Here is a 24,826-nt window from a genome sequence, read left to right on the forward strand (position 1 = left end):
TCAAAATTCTGCAAGCCAGGCTTCAGCAATACATGAACCATGAACTTCCAGATGTTCAAGCTGGTTTTAGAAAAGGCAGAGGAACCAGAGATCAAATTGCCAACATCCGCTGGATCATCGAAAAAGCAAGAAAGTTCCAGAAAAACATCTATTTCTGCTTTATTGACTATGCCAAAGCCTTTGACTGTGTGGATCACAATAACTGTGGAAAATTCTGAAAGAGATGGGAATACCAGACCACCTGACCTGCCTCTTGAGAAACCTATATGCAGGTCAGGAAGCAACAGTTAGAACTGGACATGGAACAACAGACTGGTTCCAAATAGGAAAAGGAGTACGTCAAGGCTGTATATAGTCACCCTGCTTATTTAACTTCTATGCAGAGTACATCATGAGAAATGCTGGACTGGAAGAAGCACAAGCTGGAATCAAGATTGCCGGGAGAAATATCAATAACCTCAGATATGCAGACGACACCACCCTTAGGGCAGAAAGTGAAGAGGAACTAAAAGCCTTTTGATGAAAGTGAAAGAGGAGAGTGTAAAAGTTGGCTTAAAGCTCAACATTCAGAAAACGAAAATCATGGCATCTGGTCCCATCACTTCATGGGAAATAGATGGGGAAACAGTAGAAACAGTGTCAGACTTTATTTTTGGGGCTCCAAAATCAATGCAGATGGTGACTGCAGCCATGAAATTAAAAGACGCTTACTCCTTGGAAGGAAAGTTATGACCAACCTAGATAGCATATTCAAAAGCAGAGACTTGACTTTGCCAGCAAAGGTCCGTCTAGTCAAGGCTATGGTTTTTCCAGTGGTCATGTATAGATGTGAGAGTTGGACTGTGAAGAAAGCAGAGCGCAAAAGAATTGATGCTTTTGAACTGTGGTTTTGGAGAAGACTCTTGAGAGTCCCTTGGACTGCAAGGAGATCCAACCAGTCCATTCTGAAGGAGATCAGCCCTGGGATTTCTTTGGACGGACTGATGCTGAAACTGAAGCTCCAGTACTTTGGCCACCTCATGTGAAGAGTTGACTCATTGGAAAAGAGCCTGATGCTGGGAGGGATTAGGGGCAGGAGGAGAAGGGGACGACAGAGGATGAGATGGCTGGATGGCATCACCGACTCGTTGGACATGAGTTTGGGTGAACTCCAGGAGCTGGTGATGGACAGGGAAGCCTGGCGTGCTGAGATTCATGGGGTCACAAAGAGTCGGACATGACTGAGCGACTGAACTGAACTGAACTGAACTGAATGTGATTGAAATGGGACTTAGGAAGAAAAAGTTTTCTTCCAGTCATGTGACTACATGATGGATGGTCCAAGTGGTGGTGACAAGAGGGAGAGGAGTGGTTAATAAGAAGAAACCAAAGGCAAAGCAGCTGGCTGTCGGCTTAGAGGGCGCACAGGCGGGGGGAGAGCCTTGATGTTCAGCAGACCGGGGTTTGAATCAAAGATGAACTAGTTGTTTAGCTGAGAAAACTAGGGCAAGATCTGTAACCTCACGTAGCTTCACTTTTATTCTCTATAAAATGGAATGAACAGTAGCCGTCTCGCAAGGCTGAGACAGGGCTTGAGAAGAACGTATAAACAGCCTGGCCCGGTGGCATAGAGACGGGGAAGTGCTTCCACGCTGGGAGGCTGCTGGACTGTCTGGCGAGGTTCTGGCCGAAGTCACACGATCTTGAGTGGCCAGGTCAGCACTTGCAAGAACAGCCGGAGCTGTGCGCTTACCCAAGAGAGGAGGCAGACCGTGAGGTGGGTTTCTGTCCCAAAGACAAGCGCAACCTTGCAGGCCTCAGGAAGTCCGCCCAGGTTTCTGCAGTGACCAGCACTTTGCCATGCGCACACCCAGGAGAACGCCCCACACCCTGCGCTCACAGGAGATGTGGCCTGAGCTGGGGGTGTGGCTCTCCCTCAAGCCAGAGTTAAGAGGAGGGGAGGGTTGCAGAGAACACTTGGCGAGGTCCGGGCTCAGTCTGGCCCTGTGATGCCCCGGGGTCCTCCTCTGCGCCCGTGTTCCCTGCTCTGGAACCAGTGCCAGCCCCAGGGGGGGTTTGTAGGGGGTGGGTGCGGGGGGCAGATCCTGAGGGTGAGCAAAGACCTCCCCCCGAGACCCCTGAGACACAGGGGCGCCTGAGCCCCAAGTCAGCGAAGACCTTCTGCAGCCAGAAGCCAGCCTCCTTCGGCCAGGGGGCTTTCTGCTTCCCAGGCAGGGCCGCTTCTCACCCACCTGCTCATGCGCCTCTGGCCTTTTCTAGAACCCTGTGTGACCCGACTGGGGGCTGCCGGGCCCAGAGGGCACTGTCCCTCCCGAGCACCCCCCACCCCCGCACCGTGGCCCTCTCTGTGCCAGGGCCGTGTGCACGGGGAGAGCCACAGGAGAAACGCTTTATTTCTATCCCAGAGAAAATATAGTTAGAAGAGCCACAGGAAGACCTGCCGCCCCTCCCCCGAGGCACCCCCGCCCTCCCGCCCCATCCTCTCTGCCCCCCGCCAGGCTCCACCCTGCACCGCCCTGAAGATCCATGCACACAGCCCAGGCATTTGGTGAAGTATTTTTAAAGAGCTTTCCGATTCTGCTATTTTTTTTTCTCTCCTCACATTCAATATTCTTGGTTGCTATGTGGGAGGAAATGTGGGGAGGTGGGAGAGGTGTGGAGAACGGAGGGAAAATTGGCAACGGAGAGCTGGTGGATTTCTCTCCTCATTTCTCGGGGGCACAGACAAAGGCGTGAGCTCCAGCGGGAAGCAGCCGGCTCCGCGGTGTCGGCTCGTGGCGAAGACCCTCCCCACGCCCTAATCCTGCTGCTGCCGGGAGACCCGGAGGGGGGCTTTGGGGACAGAAATGTGGACGTTTCCCATTGCTGCCTACAGACTGAGAAGGCAGCCTTCTCTAAACATTAGGATGATCTTTATCTCCAGAACACAGCCACAGAAGGGAGGAGGCCAGTCTCTGGGTGTCTTCCCACTGAGGGCAGATGGCTGGGGCGGCCTCCCCGCCTGCACCGGGGGCTCATGGGATGGCCTGGGCTAAGGCCTCTCCTCCTTCACCTTCTCAGCCCTGCTCTGCAGGGTCTAGACCTGACTAACGCTCCCCAGTTACCGACCACCTCTTCCCTGTTCCTGTCACACCAGCGGCTGTGCGCTCCGCCAGCCCTTCGGAGCATGAAGCTTAGCCCGGCTCCCTTTCTCGCTCCCTTGGAGTCGCCCCAGACTCTCCTGATGTCGCCTGGCCCTGGTCTCACCACTGTCCTTGTGGAAGCCCCGCCTGAGCCCACACACCGTCCCCCGGCCTCCCGGGGGCTGGGCCGGACCCCGAACACATCCGTGACTTACACGCTTCAGACTCCTGACTGTTCAGAGTAGAAGGCAGGCTATCCATACATCCTGCTGCGAACCTGAACATATTCTGTGTGAGTGGCTGTCTGAATTCACCTGAATGACCAGGTCCCCTTTTCCTTAAATCACCTCCTTCACAGGTCTGGGCACACTCTGTAATCTAGACATTTGCTGGGAACAACTGCCCAAGACTTGATGCTTTTCGGGGACGTTCTGGGAGAGGACTGGTGGGCTGCCTAGCGGACCTTCCGCACAAAATCTGCCTGTGTGGCATGGGGCCTTGACTGACCGAGGCTGGCCAGGCTGTTTCACAGCTCTGGGGGGCAGAGTTGCCGGCGAAAACCTACCAATTTTGTCTGGTTGAGACACAGTCAGTGTCTTTAGAGAAGGTAACCTCAAGCAATACATTTCATTGTTTTATAGAATATTATTGTTTTTATATTTATTTGCAAATTCATTTCAGCATATCTAGTTTTCAAATTCTTCTTTGAATCAGTCTTAACAGTTTATTGCTTCCTTCATTAGTTAATGAGATAAATAAAACCTTTGATAAATGCTTCCTGTATATTTGAGTCATGATTTTAGCTTCTTGAAAATTACACTTTATCACCCCAATAGCAATTTCCACTCTCCCTGGTAGGATGCAGCCTGTTAGCCACTCAGGTCTTTTAAATATTACCGTGAGAACACCATCTGGAATATATAACTGACTAGTCTATCCACAAATCACTAGCAAGATGGTAAGACTCTTCAAAGGAATTATGTAAATCAGGAGGAGACCGGTTGGAATTGAGCCTAAAGGGCCACTGTGGCGGCAAAAGCATAAGAAACCCATGACTTGGCGGATTCATCAGACGCCAGGAGAAAATGCCCTTAAAGATGGAGCGTGAGGCTCCACCGCGGGGGCCCGGGGTGCACGGGGGTGGAGAGCCCTTCCCGCTAGACGCCGGGCGGGGACGGCGGAGCGGCGGACGCCACGCGATGCCCGCACGACGCATGCCTGGCCTCTTACCTGGGGTTGGTCAGGTTGTAGCAGGATTTCCAGATCTGTAACATGTGCTTACACGTGAGGAGCGCCTCGTCCGGGCCCCGGGAGAGGGACTCCAGCTTCACTTTGGAAAACAGCAGTCTGCGAGGGGAGACAGAGGGGAGGACACAGCTCAGGCCGGAGCCCGGCAGGACGGCACGGGTGGCCAGGAGCTCTGCGGAACCCTGCTGGGGGGCCACAGCGTCCGTTCGGCCTTTCCCTAAGAAATCGGAAGGGACTCTTTGGCCGCCCTACAGGAAGGGGCGTCCAAAGGCTGGACCCGAGGGAAGCGCGGTGGCCAGGGACTCCAGAGCTCGCGGGGCAGGATGCGGCTTTGCCCGACTCTCACTGCCAAGGCGATGTCGGCACAGCGCCGCCATGGGTGGTCAGGTGAAAAGCATCCGATCGGCTAATTTCATTCAGGACAGAGAGATTTTAGGAAGAGGGTGCTTTTAAGAGCACAACCAACTTACCTGCAAAACCTCAAAAATCCATCAAAAGTGAATTTTGATTTATTTACAAAACTCCAGGCGATATGACTCGGTTGATATAAATACCTATCAGTAATTTACACAGTGATTGTCATCGCATGAAGGAGATGACAGCTTGGACCAAGGGCTCATGAAAAGCGGGGCCTGGGTAAGGCCTTCCCCTCTGTGATCTGCTCCAGCCCCGCTCTGAAGGGGCAAGGACTTCACCAAGTCACTCACAATCACTGACTCTCTCTCCCCCTTTTTGGCACTACCCATGGCTCTGCCCAGACTGCCAGGGCACTCAGGGGAGCCTCTTCTCACTTCCCTGGCCTCTCAGAGTTCCTCTGCAGGCACAGTATTTTGATTCCCTCTGGCATCAGCTCCTTGGTCCCTGGGCTCATCGCCATTGTCCTTGTGAAGCCCCAGCCTGAGCCCAGATTCCGTCCTGATGGTCGCACTATCCTCTCACTTTCCCAGCTCTGAGAAATCATACATAAAGAAATCGCATCTAAAAATCATTCCCATTCCCAGCTCAAGAAACTACAGTGATTCCTTACCGCCTGTAATGTTAAGTCAAAATTCCTTATCGAGGCCTTTAAGACTCTGCCCGCAGGCCACTGTATGTCACCGTCCCACCTGGTGCCATGTTTTCCGCCGGACTCTACCCCCACCAGCGTAATTCACTGCAGAGAGCATGCGTGTGCTCAGCCGTGTCTGCTGGTGGACTGTATGCTGCCAGGCTCCTCTCTCCATGGGGTTCTCCAGGCAAGAATACTTGAGTGGGTTGCCATTTCCTCCTCCAAGAGGTCTTTGCAAGCCAGGGATTGAATCCATGTCTCCTGCACTGCTGGCGGGTTCTTTTACTGCTGAGGAAGCTCTATGTAATTCACCGAAGTCTGTGTTTTTATCATAACTCTAAGAGTACTTGCCACGTTCTCAATCTTAATCTCTACTAATCCACGTCTCTCCTTGGTTCCTCCTAAATTCAGCAAAACCCCATCTCATCAAACGAGTCCCCCACGGATACCACTTAATCACACCTTTACCTTTACTCCGTGTGCACCACAGGCGTGCTGAGTCACTCAGTCGCGTCCGACTCTTTGCGACCCCGTGGACTTTAGCCCACCAGGCTCCTCGGTCCATGGGGTTCTCCAGGCAAGAATCCTGGAGTGGTTGCCATCTCCTCCTCCAGGGGATCTTCCCTATCCACGGATCAAACCTGCGTCTCTTGCATCTCCTGCGTTGGCAGGTGGGGTCTTTACCACTAGCGCCACCAGGGAAGTCCTTGTGAGGTGGTGTTTGTTGGTAATAAAAAGAAGACAAAGACAGGGAGGCGCGCCCGCTTGTTAAAGCCTCCTGTGCCCTCGCTCCGCCCTTTACAGAACGCCGCAGTGTTGCCTCTGTAAGGACCCTTCTCGGTCGGCGCTGTTCATCTCCCTTCAACAAGAAAATCCCAGTCTCTCTCTCTGGCCTCCCATCCACAGCGCTTAGCTCCGTAAGGTCAACAAGCTTCAAATCAGCATTTTCTCTCTAAACCACAGAAGATAAAGAAAAACGTCTCTAGTGATTGAAGTTGGACCTGCAGGAGAATTCCTCACCATGGACCACTCATTTGAAGGCAGGCACTTCTGAGGGGGACAGTCTCTTTTCCCCTATGAGAGCTGGAATAGGCTGGTCCTGAGAGGCGCCACCCGATCTCGGGATGGCTCGGCACCATCCCCTCCCTCCGAATGGACTCCGGATGCCTGAGCAGGTGCTGGCGGCCCCCAGGGGTCAGGGCTGTGGCCCCCTCAAGCCTGGGGCTGTAGAAGCCGAAGTGGGGGGCGGTAAGAACCACAGGCCAAGGAATGCGGGCGGCAGGGCCTGGCCAACCAGCGGCAGGCAGAGAGAGTGAGGCCAGATGGAGACAGGGCTTGGCTTTGGCTCAAAAACACCTCAAGAAGTGACGTTCCCGGAGGCCTTTCCAGGACTGCCTGCAGGGAACGGCAGCTCCTCAGGTGTCCTGAGGGGTTTTTAAGGAGGCAGATGTTGACTCATGAGTATCTTCATGCGTCTAGAAGGTAGTGGGAGTACTTTTTCACCAGAAAGTGTTAAAAGTGAAAGTGAAAACGTGAGTCAGTCGTGTCTGACTCTTTGCAACCCCATGGACTGTGGCCCACCAGGCTCCTCCATCCATGGGGTTCTCCAGGCAAGAAGACCGGAGTGGTTGCCATTCCCTCCTCCAGCGGATCTTCCTGACCCAGGGATGGAACCCTGGTCTCCCGCGTTGCAGACAGATTCTTTAGCACTGAGCCACCAGGGAAGCCCACGTTTCCAGCAGAGTCTTCCAGCAAACACAGGTCACCTGGGAGGCATGTTACAGAGGAAGCAGGGCTGCTGAGCAGCCACCTGCCAGCGTGTGGTGGAGACCTGCTTGGACGCCAGAGACCTCACGGGTGATGGTTGGGCACCAAGCCATTCGGGCCAATGGGCCACCCCACCAGGACCACGGTGGGTTCTTGGAGGCCCCCAGGTCCTCTGACTGAGCCAGGCTCGAAGCGGGCCTGCCCACGGGGGCCAGGAGGTGGGGGGGAGGTTTCCCCGCCCAGCAGGCAGCTGGGGCTCTGAGAGCAGTTATCACGGCTCCTGGAACTGGACAGGACGCCAGAGCCTCGTCTCTAGGCTGCAGCTTGGGAGAGCAGTTCTGTGCAAGGCTTCTTGGCGGAGAAAGAACTTCTAATTAACATGAAATAACAGCTTTCAAACACTTGACTCAGGATGTGGAGTTGAAAAGGTGTGGGCTGGATTTCAGAGAACCCGACAGGAAGAACAATAGTACAACTGCTGAGCCCAAGAGATGGGAGAGGCGCTGGGCATGGAGTGCGAGGAGGGCCGCACGGAGGGGAGGCCGGGGACGGGGACGGGGCGGGGGGGGGCGGGGGCGGGGCCGGGGACAGGGGGCTGGGGGACAGGGGGGCTGGGGGACAGGGGGGCTGGGGACAGGGGGCTGGGGGACAGGGGTCTGGGGACAGGGGAACTGGGGACAGGGGGCTGGGGACAGGGGAACTGGGGACGGGGCGGGGGGGGGGGGGGGGGGGCGGGGGCGGCCGGGGACGGGGGGCTGGGGGACAGGGGGGCTGGGGACAGGGGAACTGGGGACAGGGGGCTGGGGGACAGGGGGGCTGGGGACAGGGGGCTGGGGGACAGGGGTCTGGGGACAGGGGAACTGGGGACAGGGGGCTGGGGGACAGGGGAACTGGGGACAGGGGGGCTGGGGACAGGGGAACTGGGGACAGGGGGCTGGGGACAGGGGAACTGGGGACAGGGGGGCTGGGGGACAGGGGGGCTGGGGACAGGGGAACTGGGGACAGGGGAACTGGGGACGGGGCGGGGGCGGCCGGGGACGGGGCCGGGGACAGGGGCTGGGGGACAGGGGGGCTGGGGACAGGGGAACTGGGGACAGGGGGGCTGAGGATGGGGGGCTGAGGACAGGGGGGCTGGGGGACAGGGGGGCTGGGGACCGGGCTGGGGGGGCAGAGCCGCTCGCCCACCGTCAGGCGTGTCGTGCACGATGGCAGACCTCCAGGACACCTGAGTCTGGCCCGGCTTTGAAGGCAGGCAGAAGCGGGGGCAGAGGCCTGGCCTCAGAGACCGGCCCCGGGCCTGGCTGGTGAGGCGGAGAACAAAGCCGGAACAGACGCCGGGATGCCTGACGCCCTTTTCACCGAGCCCTGCTCGCGCATCTCAGGACTGTTGCGAATGCCTGGCTGGGGGCACGTTCCATTAGGACAGACTCGAAGATACACACAGCGTCTGGTGTTCACGGGCCGTGGTTGATGTCCCAAGAGGCCGCAGAGCCTACCTACAGAGGATACCCTGAGGCAGAAATCCTGGGACCGACCAGCCGCAGCTGTCTCAGCGCGCCGACCTGTCGATGCAATGGAAGCAGCAGCGGGTGGACGGCTACACACACCCCTGGGTCCAACCACGGCCAAGTGAGGTGTTGCTCTAAGTGCAGTCAGGTGTCACGTGCTGGGAAAATGGTCTTTTCCTGTTCCCTACAGCTGGCTCAAAGTCCATTAATCTAATTTTAAAACTTTTTGTTCAGAGACTCCTCGAATCCTTACAGGAAATTAATGAAGACTAGAACTTCCCTACAATACCCATCTGACGATGTTCCTGGAGCCCAAACCTAGCATCTCGGGCAATGCCCCTGAGGGCCTGGCTCCTGCCCATGTGCTCCGCCCACCAGGGGCACCCCCATCCTAGTCAGGGTCGCCTTCCTTCATGGTCACCCTCCTTGCGCCCCTGAGTCTGTGCGCAGGCTGTTCCTTCTGTCTGGATTCTGCTTTTCCACCTGTTTCTACTTTTAAAGCCTTCTCTACTTAGCTTTCAAGGTTCAGGTCAAACCTCCTTGCCCCCCAACCACTGAAGCCAGCCTTAAATAAACAGAAGCTAAAACTCCCAAATGGAAATACAATTCCAGAAAATACAAGAGTTCTCTGCTGTGGAATAATGAGCTATAAGCCAGGAAGCTTCTGCTTTCAAGACAAGTGAAATAATAACAATAACCACAGTGGCTGCCAGACGCTGTAAACATGTGATCAGTGATTCTTACGACATCCCTGCAAGTTTGGCCGAAAGCTAAGTCTTCCGCCCGAGTTCACACAGCCGGTTCCTGGCAGAACAGAAATGTAACCCAAACCCACTTGACTCCACAGCGCAGGACAAGAAACGTGAGAAAGACTTAAAATATTCTAAACACACCACTGACACTAATGAAGATATGTAGCATTTTCTAATCCACTGTTAAATATTTAAAACCCTAAAATGTGCAAGTGGTAAAGAATCCACCTACCATGCAGGAGACACAGGAGCATGGGTTTGATCCCTGGGTCAGGAAGCTCCCCGGGAGGAAGAAATGGCAACCTACTCCTGTATTTTTGCCTGGAGAATCTCCTGGACAGAGGAGCCTGGTGGGCTACATTCCATAGGCTCACAAAGAATCAGACCCGACTGAGCATGCATATGGAGACAAAATCTGCAAAGATCTCCGTTAGATACTGTGTGGAAGAGAAAGAGGCATAAAATACAGTTCCTTGCCCTCAGAGAATATATAGTCCAATCAGTAAAAAAAAAGACTTGCTTGCCACAAAGATTAGGTGAGACTTCTGGCTTAGGCACAGATTGTATGTGTGTGTGTTAGTCGCTCAGTTATGTCCAACTCTCTGTGACCCCCTGGACTGTAGCTCTAGGCTCCTCTGTACATGGGATTCTCTAGGCAAGAATATTGGAGTGGGTTGCCATTTCCTTCTCCAGGGGATCTTCCCAACTCAGGAGGCCCTGAAATTTGGGCAGGGCTGCAGGAAAAGAGGAGTTGGGGCTGCTGAGGTTTTGTTCCTAGGATACGTCATACGTGATTCTGAATAAAATGATTACATTTGCTTTTTGTGACTTGCTTCTTCCCTCAAAAGTCAGGTGCATATAAAACTCTAGACACTTGATGGACACAGTTAATCAGGGTTTTACTTTTCATTAGAACTAATAGAAATAATATTTTACCCTATTTTTGGAATTTTTTGAGAATCCCAGAGTAACTCTCGAAATAACTGCCTGGCTTAGTGTAGAGCTCAGAGAGAAGATGGGGCCCCTGGTGAGTTCTCACTGGGCACTTGGGCAATGTACCAGGGCCCAGTTTAATCTCCAATCTCACCCCAGGAAGATTTCCTCACTCCTGGACACCCTGCCTCCAGCACGTCCCTCTGGTTCAGCTTTATCCTGGGCCCCACCCCCATGAGTCCCAGACGCGACCCCGCATAGGCCCTCCTACCTCCCTGCCTGTGTTCTCTGCCCGCCTGGAGGTCTCCTCCCCAACCACCCTCCCAATGACCCGTGCAAGTCCCTCTGTCTGACATTTCTGATCTGCCCCTCCCCAGGCAGCAACTAGCTTCGTCCTCATCTCATTTGCATATTTCTTTTCATCTGTTTACTCATAAACATAGACAGCGTATTAAAAAGCCATCACTTTGCTGACAAAGGTCCATATAGTCAAGGCTATGGCTTCTCCAGTAGTCATGTATGGATGTGAGAGTTCACCATAAAGATGGCTGAGCGCCAAAGGATTGATGCTTTTGAACTGTGGTGTTGGAGAAGACTCTTGAGAGTCCCTTGGACTGCAAGGAGATCCAACCAGTTTATCCTAAAGGAAATCAGTCCTGAATATTCACTGGAAGGACTGATGCTGAAACTGAAGCTCCAATACTTTGGCCACCTGATGTGAAGGAGTGACTCATTGGAAAAGACCCTGATGCTGAGAAAGATTGAAGGCGGGGGTGGGGGGGGGTGTGGTGCGACAGAGGATGAGATGGTTGGATGGCATCGTCGACTCAGTGGATATGAATTAGAGTAAACTCCAAGAGATAGTGAAAGACAGAGAAGCCTGGCGTGCTGCAGCCCATGGAGTCACAAAGAAGTGGACATGACTGAACAACTGAACAACAGATCTATGCAGTTGTCAGTGTGCCTGATAATGAATTTGTTCATCTTTTTGTCAGTCATTTTAAAAAGTGCCTAATATGCCTTTGAGGCCACAAAGAGGAGTAAGATGCGGTATTTCTCCCCTCACCAAAAGCTCACAGTGTAGCGGTCTATACACAGGATACGTGATAAGCCCAGATAGACATAAGGACAAGGTTATCTGGCAGCGCAAAAGGAAGGAGACAGGGTCTTCCTGGGGGGCCATGGAGGACAACTGAGAAGGACTTTTCTAGTTAGGGGAGGACGGGCTCTGGGGAGAGGCCTTCCAGGCAGGCAGATGGACCATCTCAAGCCAAGGCAGGATCGTCCCCGTGTGCTCAAAGAATGGGGTCTGGAGTCTGGGATATAAGGCTGGGACCTGAGAAGAAGACAGAAGAGGAGATATTGCTAAATTCTGAAATCTAGTATGCCTCACCAAGCTTTCTGATGAAGAACTGTCAATGACAATAAGGAAAGTTTAGAGAAATACTATAGTAATAAACTCCCTCCAATCTTACAGCATAAAAAATGCACTCATTAATTGCATCAAGGAGGAAACACACATGTTAATAAACAAACCCTCACTAATCAGATCCGTAAACGCTGTTGTCAAGGCAGCTGATTCAGAAAGAACATCCCGGGAAGCCCGAACGTCTGGTATTTTGTGCTGATCTGTGTTTGCAGCGCTTGGGCTAGGCCTGCCAGGGACCTGTCTTTGTTTAGCTGCTGAATGTCGGCCGGGATGCAAAACAGCTGTGCAGAAAATGCCTGTGGTGTTTGCCCAAGCGGGGCAGTGGCCACGGGGACCTCGAACGCCGCCCCCATCTCTCTTCCGGGGACTGAGCTGAGGGCTGGCGTGGACTGGCTGCAGAACACCTGTGGGGAGCGTCACGGGGTGGAAGAGACGGCACAGCGGGCAGGGGCGGGAGGAGGCAGGCGCGCTGAGACGCAGTGTGAGGTTGGGAAGACGGCTGGGCAGCCACGGAGCAGAACGGGAGAGGAGCCGAGCGAGGCGCCCGGAGCACGCGGTGAGGCGGAGGAGGGCGGAAACCCGTCGCCAGTGAGTCAGCGGGACGGAGTCCGAGAGCGCTGAGCGGGCCTCTCGCCGGTCACGGACGGGCGGTCATTAGACACCGCTGACCAGCCCTCCAACATCGGGGTGAGCGGCTGGCCTCAGGTTCCAGGCTGGCTTTGGTGAAGCAAATCCATCTCGACTCCTCCTCACCTGCATTTCTGACGGCCTGCTGGTCTCGGAGCCCTGGCTCTCCCGCTGGATTTCCACAGCAGGCTGATCCCGGGAGGGGGTGTTCTTTGCAAAACGTAGCCTCTAATCCGGGCTGAGTCACCGTCGCTAGAGGGAGCGGGGCCAGGACTGGTCACTGGGCCACCTGGCCTGACGCATCTCCATGGGCTCAGCCACCCCCAGGCGTGCCTGCAATGGTGGGCATACAGCTGTGCAGGCCCAGGGCTGAGGCTCCCGGACCCCTGAGGACCCTCTGAGGATAGGTGGAAGGAGGGGGGGTTTGGCACCAGTCACGTGACGGCTTCCATAACACTGCTTGGGGAACAAATCACTCATGGAGATCGACCAAAAAACATCATCTGAATGAACGATCTGTCTGCTCAGCTATCAGGAAACACACAGTTTCCTTCATCATCTGGCCCTCCTAATTGCTGTACTGACATCTGTTCATCAACTCATTAGAAAAAGAAAAAAAAAAAAATATGTATATATATCTTTTTCCAATTAACCCAAACCTGGGAAAGACCTTGAGAGTCCTGCAGTGAATGCTTTGCTACTCAAGAATGTGGTCAGGGCAGGTACCTTCTGCATTCCCTGGGAACCTGTGAGAAATGCAGAAAATCCACCCACTCTAGACCCAATGGGGGTTTCTCTGGTGGCTCAGACAGTAAAGAACCTGCCTGCAATCAAGAAGGATTGGGAAGATCCCGTGGAGAAGGAATGGCAACCCACTCCAGTATTCGTGCCTGGAGAATTCCGTGGACAGAGGAGTCTGTCTGTAGCATCTTCATATAACAAGATTGGGTTAGAATCTTGTTCTAATGGATTAGAACGAGACCCGATGGATTAGAATCTTCATGTAACAAGATTCCTAGGTGATCTGTGTGCAAATTTAAGTTCAAAAAGTAGCACTCTACTTCATAACTCTCCATTTTTACTTTCAATGGTCTGATTTTTTTTTTAAAGACCTCCAGGAAAACACTTCCCATAGTCCCTACACTTAGGCAATTCTGTGTTTATTTCATTCCAGTAAGAATTTTGAAGGTATTTTATTCTTAAATTCAGTGGCCATTCTGATCAATCACTTACATTAAGTTCATAAATGAAGGGCACCCCCCACCTGTGGTCTTGAACCTTTCTTTCCTTTTAGAGAGATTCTCTGGGTGAGGTTCTGGTGGCTGTGCTATAAGAAATGGCAATCGACTCCAGTATTCTTGCCTGGAGAATCCCATGGACAGAGGAGCCTGGCGGGCTACAGTCCATGGGGTCGCAAGAGTCGGACACAACTGAACCACTAAGAACAACAAGGTCCTTGCTGAGCATGGCCAGTGAGGACCAGTGTACTGAGCCAGGCACCGCTCACGTTGTCAGCCACAGAAAGGGTGCCTGAGTCTGCAGAGCACTGGATCGTCACCACTGCCCGGGGCGTCTGCCTCAGGGCTGGAAAACTCAAATGTCTTCCTGAACCAGGCAAGTAAACAGGAGCTGGCTTCAAGGTCTCTTTGGAGTCATGCCTGCCCACCCCAAAGCTAATCAAATCCAGACATTCCTGAGATGTGCATTCATTTACAGGGACTCTGCTAACAGAAGTCTGCCCATGGCTACCGGACGGACACCCCTGGTCTGCAAGCTCGTCAGAGACTGAGCGCCTGGTGTCCTTTAGAAACCCCAGAGCACACGCTGATGCCTGCTCATCTGGCTAACAGAACCACCAAAGGGAGGTTTGAAGATCGTGGCTAGAAACGAGCGGCTGGCCCAGGCGGCTCATTGGCCAACTTCTCTGGGAGCCTCTACCACTGAGGAAGTTCTGGAAATGCGACCACGCTCAGGGCCCGCGGCGGCCGGGGAAGGAGACCCCGCACAGGGTGCTGGCAGGTGTGGGGACTCCCCCGCCAGCCTCCCTGTCTCCCCCGCCAGGGCTCCCCGAGCTGCTGGCTCCGGGAGCACCGGCACCGCGTCTGTTCGGCCGAAGCCAGCTAGCCCCGCGGGCGGATGCCTGGCTTTACAGGCGCGCCCACCCCTAGCGCAGGCTGAGGACGGCCGCCCGGCCTCCTCTCTGGACGGGCAAGGCCTCCCGCTGGGCCCCGTATCAGTTACACTCTGCTGCGCCTTTCGGTCGAAGTGTCAACAATCTGGATACTCCCCCATCCTCCTAGCGATATTTTTAGAACAAACAAACAACTGGCATATTTAGCGGCAATAAATCACCCTGAGAAACCCTGGTTTGGCTCATTTTTTGCTCCCACTTTAGCTACTAATCTCAACTCCGATTAGGGTCCTGGAACCTCAGCTGGAAGTGCCCGGGACGGGCTGGTTGAGAACACGTGTGCACCAGGCCGCCCAGGCCTGGGAGAGCCGCTCTGGGCCTGCGAGTGACGTGCTGGCGATGGGAGCCATGCCCTTCAGTGCCACCCTCAGAGCAGCAGTCAGGACGGCCTCCCGGTCACCATCTGACCGGGTGGAACTGGGGTGGAGGGGGTGCAGAGAAGCAAGAGGCCCAGAAGCCGCCCCGGGGCTGGGGGGCGAGTCGGTAAGTAACGGTCTGGGGCCCCGGAAGCCGTCTGCTACGGAAAGACGCGAGCAGGAAAAACTGGAAAGCACCCTTTCCCAGGTAACTACCCTGGCTCTAACAATAGAGACTTCGTTCTCTCTGAACCAGGACCACCACTGAGCGTCTCTAACACGGGCGGGGGCAAACCGAGAGCCGATCGGCCCATCGCCGGGGGCACGCGGGGTCCCAGCTCCCTGAGCAGGGAGCGAACCTGTGTCCCCGCGATGGACGCACAGAGTCGGAGCCCCGGGGCTGCCAGAGGAGTCGCATCATCTTTACTTCTGACTCAGCTGCCACGGCCGAGGTCTCCCCGTGTCCCCACGTCTGAGGACGGGGACTCAAGAAGGAAGGACACCCCGGGCCCCTGCAGGGATAAAGACAGACGCGGAAAGGACGGGGACCCTACAGTCACCCAGGCCCAGAGGGAAGGGGGCTCGGCCCCCTGAGACACGGACTCACAGGAAGCCGTGAAGGTCTGAGACGCACAGTGGCTCCACCCAGAGTCAGGACGGGAGCCGGACGGGGGAGGTGTCGGGTGCCTGGACGCGGGCCCGCGGGGCGGGGAGAGGTGGAGCCGGCACGCCTCTGGGCTCAGAGCGGCGCGGGACCAGGGTCCTCGCACAGCTCTGCTCCTGTGACCCCGGGCGCTTTGCCCTCGCCCTCTCTCAGCACATCGAGAGGTCTGGTTTGGCTCTGCTGCCTCCCAGGTGCCCAGGGAGGCCTGGGACTGCTCCTGAGCAGCACGGGCGGCCTCGGCGGTGGTCCAGGTTCCCAAACGCTCAGCGCACCACGGTGGCCCCCGAGCTCACGCTGTGAGCTGTGGGGGGCCGGGGAACGGCCCCTGGGCCTCAGCTCCGCGGGCACAGATCATCGGGAAGCAGGGTCCCATCCTTAACTGCCGCTGCTGTTGTTCAGTTGCCAAATCGTTTCCGATTCTTTGCGACCCCATGGACTGCAGCACGCCAGGCCTCCCTGTCCATCATCACTCCCAGAGTTTGCCCAAACTCATGTCCATCAAGTCAGTGATGCCATCCAACCATCTCATCCTCTGTCGCCCCCTTCTCCTCCTGCCCTCAATCTTTCCCAGCATCAGGGTCTTTTGAAATGAGTCAGTTCTTCGCATCTGGTGGCCAAAGTATTGGCGCTTCAGCTTCAGCATCAGTCCTTCCAGTGAATATTCAGGACTGATTTCCTTTAAGATGGACTGGTTGGATCTTCTTGCAGTCCAAGGGACTCTCAAAGAGTCTTCTACAGCACCACGGTTCAAAGGCATCAGTTCTTTGGCGCTCAGCCTTCTTTACAGTCCAAAGTCTCTCATATAAGAATAATCATACAGTACTTGTCCTTTTGTGACTGGCTTATTTTATTAGCATAAAAAAAAAATCCTCAAGTTTCATCCATGTTGTGGCATATTTCATAGCATATTTCAGATTTCCTCCTTTGTCTTTTTTAAAGAATTTCCTTCCTTTTTAAAAACTGAATCATATTCCATTGTATATGGGTCACACTTTGCTTATCTATCCACTCATCCATGGACACTTGGGTGGCATCTGCCTTTTGGGTCTTATGAATACTGCTGTTGTGAACTCGAGTGTACAGCCTCTGTTCCTTCTTTCAATTCTTTTGAGTATTTACCCAGAAGTGGAATTGCTGGATCATACAATAATCTATTTTTATTATTTTGAGGAACCGCCACACTATTTTCCACAGCAGCTGCACCATTTTACATTCCCACCAGCAGAGCACAAGAGTTCTGGCTTCTCCACGCCCTCTCCAACACTTGTTACTGTCTTCAGTTTTTTTTTTTTTTTTTTTTAATAATAGCCATCCTAATGGTATCTCATTGTGGTTTTGATTTGCTTTCCCTAATGATTAGTGATGCTAAGACTATTTCCATGGGCTCATTGGCCACTTGAACATCTGCTTTGGACAAAGGTCTATTCAAATCCTTTGTTCATTTTTTTTTTTATTTAAGTTTTTGTTGTTGTTGTTATGGAAGTCTGATTTTAAGCTAGCTACTGCACCACTGAATCCACTCCACTTTGATCTGTGGTATCTTTTAGGCAGTCACGCACTACCCTTTGCCCAAAGATCACCCCAACCTGTATCTGAGGAAGGGGCATCACCAGTCAGTTACTGTGAGCTCATCCCTCCCAGACATCCTTCCGTGGGTCATTTCTCCAGTTTAACATGACGAACAGCCTCTTTCCTTGTGTTCCAACTTTCTATCAAATACAGATTTAATGGGCACGTTCATTACCCCATCACTCAGCTCAGACATAAAAATAGCCCATAAAACTGGCCTCTCAGTAATCACTACATCGAAACATTACTCAATAAATAAGACTATGCCTTCTTCTCACTCTCAGTCAACACACACACTCTCAGAGAAACTCAGTTTTAAGTTGAAAAAACTCAATATGATATTTCAACTTAAAACTGAGTTTCTCTGAGAGTGTGTGTGTTGACTGAGACAGAGTGAGAAGAAGGCATAGTCTTACTTGCCAAGTAATGACTTGTTTTAAACCAGATATATTCTCCACTCAAGAAAAAGATGATCTTCACCATGTTTTCTGGTTTCTTGAAGAGATTAACAGAGGAGACAGGATGAACTCCTGCTCACAGCGACTGCTGGCTTGAAGAGAACATGGACTGGCAGCCTCTCCAGCCCCTCACACAGCAACTGGAACGTGAGGGGAGCGCAGAGGCTGAGGCCAGGCTGCCTGGGCCCAAAGCCTGACCCTGACACGAGGAGATGCATCATCTCGGACAAGCCAGTCAACCCGTCTGTGCCTTAGTGTCCTTATCTGCAAAACGAGGATGACAATACTACCAGCCTCTGGTGTTCTCATGACGATTACAGTAGTGTAAAGTGTGTGAAGTGCTCACAGGAGTGGCCTGTATGCAAAATGGGCTTCCCAGGTGGTGCTAGAACCTGCCGGCCAGTGCAGGGGACATAAGTGACACAGGTCGGATGCCTGGAGGAGGAAACGGCAACCCACCCCAGTATTCTTGCTGGAGAATCCCATGGACAGAGGGGCCTGGTGAAGAGATACAGCTGAGCAAGTGAGCACGTGTGCACGTATATGAAGCGGAATGTGGCTGGAGATTGTTACTGCTGCAGCCGTGGACAAATGGGTGAGTGAGGGGGAGTTATATACGTTTCCACACAGTTCCTGTTGGTGTAAAAAGAAGCATGATTATCTGACAAAACCCGCTTCCATATGTATGGGAGTAGAAGACCATATACAGAAGAGCTTGCCTTTCAAGCTGGTAACTTGAGGATTATTTCAACATCTGACATATCAAAGTCATGGATCAGAAATCACCATAAGGGTCCCTATTGCACTTTTACTTTCTAGAGGTTTCAAGGGCTGCTTTCTGAGCTTTGTGGTGACAGTTGATGGCTTCTTATGTGTGCAGCTGATTTGATGACCTCTGTGAGAGTCCGAGAATAAGTGCCTTCATGTGCTCTATTTAAGTAGGAAATAGTAAAGTTCAGATCAACTGAAAATCTGTAATGAGGAAAGCTGTATAATCACAACTTGTCTCAGGGCAAGAAGCTATACCCTGGCGTGGTTGGGTCTAGTTAGACGCCGTTGGAAGCCTGGGCTGAATTAGAATAAAACTCAGTTACACTCAAGTTCTCAAATCCGCCACTGACACTATACTCTCTGATATATTTTCCAAAGACAGAAGTAACAGACTGTCAGCTCTCACTGCGATATTCTATCTAAAAATGAATAATCCCAGGCAGAAGCACAAAGTCTGCGAGGGCCTGACCACACCCTGGTCACGCTGTCTTCGGAAGAGAGAAGTGTTTCCAACATCAGCCAGCATCGCCTTCTATATTCTTGGACCAATAAGGAAAATTACTAAGTAAAATATATTCATCAATTAGGAAATTTCTGCCAAGCTGTATTTTAAAAGAACAACAGAGGCCCTTATACCAAGTACAAGAGACAGTGAATCTATCAGAATCCATGAACACAATATAAAAATGTGTATTTTGTTAAATTTTATTTCAGGAAAAACGTACCGTGCGTGAGAGACTTTTAATATATAATCAGCAAATGCTAATTTTCCTTTTGTTTAGGTATTTAATAGTTAAAGGCTTTAAGAAAACAAGTTTTCAACAGAAGAAAAAGGCAGTATTAGAGAAACAAACGAAAAAGATAAGACACATACAGAAATGACAGACATTCATTCACCCGTCACTGATTATATTAAATGTGAAAGGCACAAATACTTGAGACAAAAGGCAGAAGTTACCTGCCTGAATAGAAAAGCAAAATCCTAAACTAACAAAACCTAAGAAAACTAAATAAAACCCCATCTATAGAGGAAGAAATACTAGAAGAAATAATGCCTGAGAATTTTCTACAAACAATAAACAAGACAAACAAGACCAATTCACAGCTAAGAAGTCCCAAGCAGGCCTCGCGCCTTGGCCACACCACGGCGGAAACGCCGGGCGCCGCCACGATGGCCGCGGCAGCGGACGTGCGACTGCCGCATCACGCCGACGTCTGCGTCAGGACGCGCCGACGTCTGCGTCAGGACGCGCCGACGTCTGCGTCAGGACGCGCCGACGTCTGCGTCAGGACGCGCCGACGTCTGCGTCAGGACGCGCCGACGTCTGCGTCAGGACGCGCCAAGCGGGCTTCGCAACCCTGACGAAAGCAGCGGCGCGCTCAGGAGCGAGGAGACACGAGCCTGGAATCATGGATCTGGAAAGGTATTCCAAGTACACACACACAAATTGTATGTGTGTATATCTCTCTGTATGTGTATGTATATATGGTATATGATATTTGTAAGTGGATGTATGATGAAACTAATTATGCAATTTGTTACATATTGATAAAAGGTAGAATTTAGAAGGAAGACACAGCAATTCTGTGGCTTCCCTGGTGGTTCAGATGGTAAAGAACCTGCCTGCAATGCAGGGAACCTGGGTTCAATCCTTGGGTAGGGAAGATCCCCTGAAGAAGAGGATGGCTGCCCCCCTCCAGTATTCTCACCTGGAGAATTTCACGGACAGAGGAGCCTGGCACGCTACAGTCCAGGGGGTCACAAAGAGCAGGACACAACGGAACCACTAACACACATAGCAATTCTACATTTAAATGTACCTAAGAAAACAGCTTTAAAATATATAAAACAAAAATTGCTATAACTATGTGGGGAAATGGTACAATCTCCCATCAGAGTTAGTTTTAACATACCTCTGCTCAATAATTGATAGATGAAGTAGACAAAACAACATTAATAAGAATAAATAAGATCTGAAAAACATAGTTGACAGCTCAACCTTATATATAAAAGTAAAATTTATCCCCAAAGGCAGGAAACAGCCTTTTCAAGCACATATGAAATATTTATCAGAAGTGACCTCACGCTGGGCCATAATAGAAGTCTTAACAAATTTCAAATTTATATAGATTACAGCCTCTGAACACAATTCAATGAAATTAAAAGACCATTGACAAAAGATAAATTTTTGAGAATTCTACACTCTCACTGTCCAGGGCTTGGGTTCAGTCCCTGGCCAGGGAACGGGGATCCTGCAACAGCATGGCCAAAAAGGTCAAGAGAAAATAAGAGAGGGAAAAACCTTTCTTATGTGAGCTAAACATCCAACTGAAAAATTAAGAAAGAAAACCAGCTAAAACAAAACAGAACAGATTGTAAGAAAACAGGAGAAAAGAAATAACAGAAACGAGGATAGAAATTCATAAAAAAGAAAGCAAATATATAGTTGAGATGATTAAAAAAAAAACCAAACACTGGTTCTTTGAAAAGATCAATGTTTCAAACAGGTTCCTGGTAAGATTGTTCAAGAAAAAAAAAATATCAAACAGTATTAAAAAGACTTAACCACAAATGCTATATGACAGTAAATAGTTTTAAAACATTATAAATAATTCTTTCAGTCATATAAGAATGTTCAAACTACTGCACAATTGCACTCATCTCACAAACTAGCAAAGTAATGCTCAAAATCCTCCAAGCCCGGCTTCAACAGTACGTGAACCGAGAACTCCCAGATGTTCAAGCTGGATTTAGAAAAGGCAGAGGAACCAGAGATCAAATTGCCAATATCCTCTGGATCATCGAAAAAGCAAGAGAATTTCAGAAAAACATCTACTGCTGCTTCATTGACTACGCTAAAGTCTTTGACTGTGTGGATCACAACAAACTGTGGAAAATTCTGAAAGAGATGGGAATACCAGACTACCTGGCCTGCCTCCTGAGAAATCTGTATGCAGGTCAGGAAGCAACAGTTAGAACTAGACATAGAAAAACAGACTGGTTCCAAATAATGGTCAAGGAGTACATCAAGGCTGTATACTGTCACCCTGCTTATTTAACTTATATGCAGAGTACATCATGCAAAATTCTGGGCTGGATGAAGCACAAACTGGAATCAAGATTGCTGGGAGAAATATCAATAATCTCAGATATGCAGATGACACTACTCTTAAGGCAGAAAGTGAAGAGGAACTAAAGAGCCTCTACATGAAGGTAAAAGAGTGAAAAAGCTGGCTTAAAATTAAACATTCAAAAAACTAAGGTCATGGCATCCGGTCTCATCACTTCATGGCAGATAGATGGGGAAACAGTGGAAACAGTGACAGACTTTCTTTTCTTGGGCTCCAAAATCACTGCAGATGGTGACTGCAGCCATGAAATTAAAAGACGCTTGCTCTTTGGAAGAAAAGCTGTGACAAAACTTAGTATATTAAAAAGTAGAGACATTAATTTGTCGAGAAAGGTCTGCATAGTCAAAGCTATGGTTTTTCCAGTATTCATGTATGGATGTGAGAGCTGGACCTTGAACTGTGGTGTTGGAGAAGACTCTTGAGAGTTCCTTGACGTGAAAGGCGATCCAACCAGTCCATCCTAAAGGAGATCAGTCCTGAGTGTTCACTGGAAGGACTGATGTTGAAGCTGAAACTCCCAAACTTTAGTCACCTGATGTGAAGAGTTGACTCACAAGAAAGACCCTAATGCTGGGGAAAATTGAAGGCAGGAAGAGAAGGGGACGACAGAGGATGAGATGGTTGGATGGCATCACTATGACATGAGTTTGAGCAGGCTCCAGGAGATGGTGAAGAACAGGGAAGCCTAGTGTACTGCAGTCTGTGGGGTTGCAAAGAGTTGGACATGACAGAGAAACTGAACAACAGCAAATAAATAACTATGCCAATAAAATTTAGAATTTAGAGTAAATGGACAAATTATTAAAATACATATAGTATATTAAACATAGATTAATAAAATAAGAAGTAGAAAACCTCAATATCCTTTAATCATTTAAGAAAAAGATATCAGAAGTTCTTCCATGGGAAAAGACCAGTCCCAGATGGTTTTACAGGCAAATTCTACCAAAACTTATTATTCTAGGAATAAATAATTTTAATCTTACACAAAGATTTCAAAGACACAAAAAAGAACTACTGCAGCTCATTTTATGAGGCTGGCATAATCTTGATGCCAAAACCTGACAAGGATATAACAAGAAAGAAAAATCATAATCTATTTCATACATGAACATAAATGTTCTTTAGAAAATGAATAAACTGAATCTATTAAAAAGCTAATAGATTACGATCAGGTTGGGCTTATTCCAAGAATGCAAAGTTAATTTAACATTTAAAAATATCGATTAATATAACATTCACAGATTAAAAGAGTAAAATTATATAATAATCATATTAATAAATACAGAAAAAGCATTTATATCAATTTATGATTAAAGAAACAATCTCTTAGCAAGCCTTCTTGGAAAGAAAGAAAGAAAGAAAGAAAGAATTAATATCAATTAATATCAATTTATGATTAAAGAAACAATCTCTTAGCAAGCCTTCTTGGAAGAAAGAAATTTTCTTAACCTCTTAAATAATGGTTTAAGTGGAAAAGCATGGAATTTTTTTCAGGCAACTCGGAATAAATCTAGTAAACACTGGCAAAATGTTTATAAAGAAAATTATAAAGCTTCATTTAAAAATATTTTTAAAGGTCTAAATAATTAGAGACATCTAACTTTCCCCCAACTAAGCTATTAGATGAAATGTGTTGGGTTGGCCACAAAATCGTTTGTGTTTTTCTGTAAGGAGTTACAAAAAACCTGAACAAACTTTTTGGCCAATCCAATAATTCCAGTCAAAATCTTAACAGGTTTTTTTTTTGGTGGAAGTTGAAAAGCAAATATGAAGGTTTATATGAAGGCTCAAAGGCCTGAGGTCAGCCAGGACACCCCCAAGAAGCAAGTTGCAGGGTGGACCGACCTCACAGATAGTAACATTGTGAGAAGGATGGTAGAGCAGCAGCCGCAGAGACGGGCGCCCTGAACAGTGGGGCCAAGCGGGGAGCTCACAGTCAGCTCCTCCCACGGGCCCATGTTTGATTTAAGACCAGAGCGGCCCTGGGGAGAAACAGGGAAAGGAGTCTTCAGTACGTGATGCTGGACACTTGGGTATCCCCATGGGAAAAAATGACCCTGGGTCCTTTATATCCCACATACACAAAGCAGTCAATTCCATATGGACTCTAGCTTCAGGGATGAAAGATAACCTGAGGGCTTTAGAAGACAACAAGAAAGGTTTCTTAAACTAGACACAGAACTACTGTCCTTGGATAGGACTGATTCAACTGATTCAATTATACTTTAAGAACCTCTGTTCCTCAAAAGATCCCACTAAGAGAAAGCAAAGACAGGACACAAATTGGGAGATTTTCACCACACAGGTAACCAACAAAAGCCTTTTGAACTATACATAAAGAAATCTGACAAATTATTATGAAACAGACAACCCAGGTAGAAAAGAAGACTTCTACATGTGCTTTATAAAAGAGAAAAGCTGAGTGACCAACAAACAGAAAGGTGTTCCACCTCACTGATGATGAACGACACGCCACTTAAACTCACAGCAGGGGCCACTAACCAGCGCCCGCCACTGACCGCACCCACCACTAACCAGCGCCCGCCACGTCCGAGTGTTGGCGCGGGGAGCCACGTGGGCTCTTGGGCACTGCTGGTGGAGAAGAGCATGGACACAAGCACCTTGGAAATGGTTTGGGATTATCTGGTAACGCTGAAGATACACGCATCCTACGGTCCAACAGTTCCACTCCTAGGAGTCCACCTGCCGAAAGGCTTGCACACAGGCATCAGAGCTGAGTCAGGATACCTGTAGCAGCGTGCTTCATAACTGTCAGAAACTGCAAAGAGCCCACGTACCCACTTACTGCAGACGCGAAACAGAAATCCGGGTGTATTTATACAAGAAAGTACCATTCGTATAAATGAACAGACTGCTGCTGTATGCGAGAGGGATAACCTCAGAAACACAAAGCTAAGCAATGAGAAAACAAATAAGAATGTGTTATTATTGAGTACAATTCCATTAAAAATTTTTAAAAATACACAAACCCAGAAATTTTTATTACTTAGGAATACCAACATCTGTGGTATAGAAACACAAAAGACTGCTCAACATAGAATTCAGGAGAGCAGCTAACCTGAGCAGGGGGAGGTCAGGGGTGGGGAAGTACAGCGTATAGGAAACGCACAGCAACACTAAGGATTTCTTTCTTAAACACAGAAGCATTTATACATAGGTTACTTGCATTTTTATTTTAAATAGATTTAATAAGTAGTCTTTTGCGTCTACTCAATATTTAATCACGT

General features: G+C 50.0%; 1 protein-coding gene across 7 annotated transcripts in view; it reads right to left on the reverse strand.

The window, feature by feature from the left end:
- Positions 1-24,826, reverse strand: part of TTC7B (tetratricopeptide repeat domain 7B) — a 275,490-nt gene that overhangs the window by 53,498 nt on the left and 197,166 nt on the right. For all 7 annotated transcript variants that reach the window (XM_070798024.1, XM_070798023.1, XM_070798022.1 and 4 more), the window contains one exon: positions 4,353-4,469. In XM_070798024.1, the coding sequence (XP_070654125.1) occupies positions 4,353-4,469 (117 nt within the window). The remainder of the gene's footprint in view (positions 1-4,352; positions 4,470-24,826) is intronic.

This window comes from Bos indicus, chromosome 10 (assembly GCF_029378745.1).
Source record: "Bos indicus isolate NIAB-ARS_2022 breed Sahiwal x Tharparkar chromosome 10, NIAB-ARS_B.indTharparkar_mat_pri_1.0, whole genome shotgun sequence".
In the NCBI taxonomy this organism is placed as follows: Eukaryota; Metazoa; Chordata; class Mammalia; order Artiodactyla; family Bovidae; genus Bos; species Bos indicus.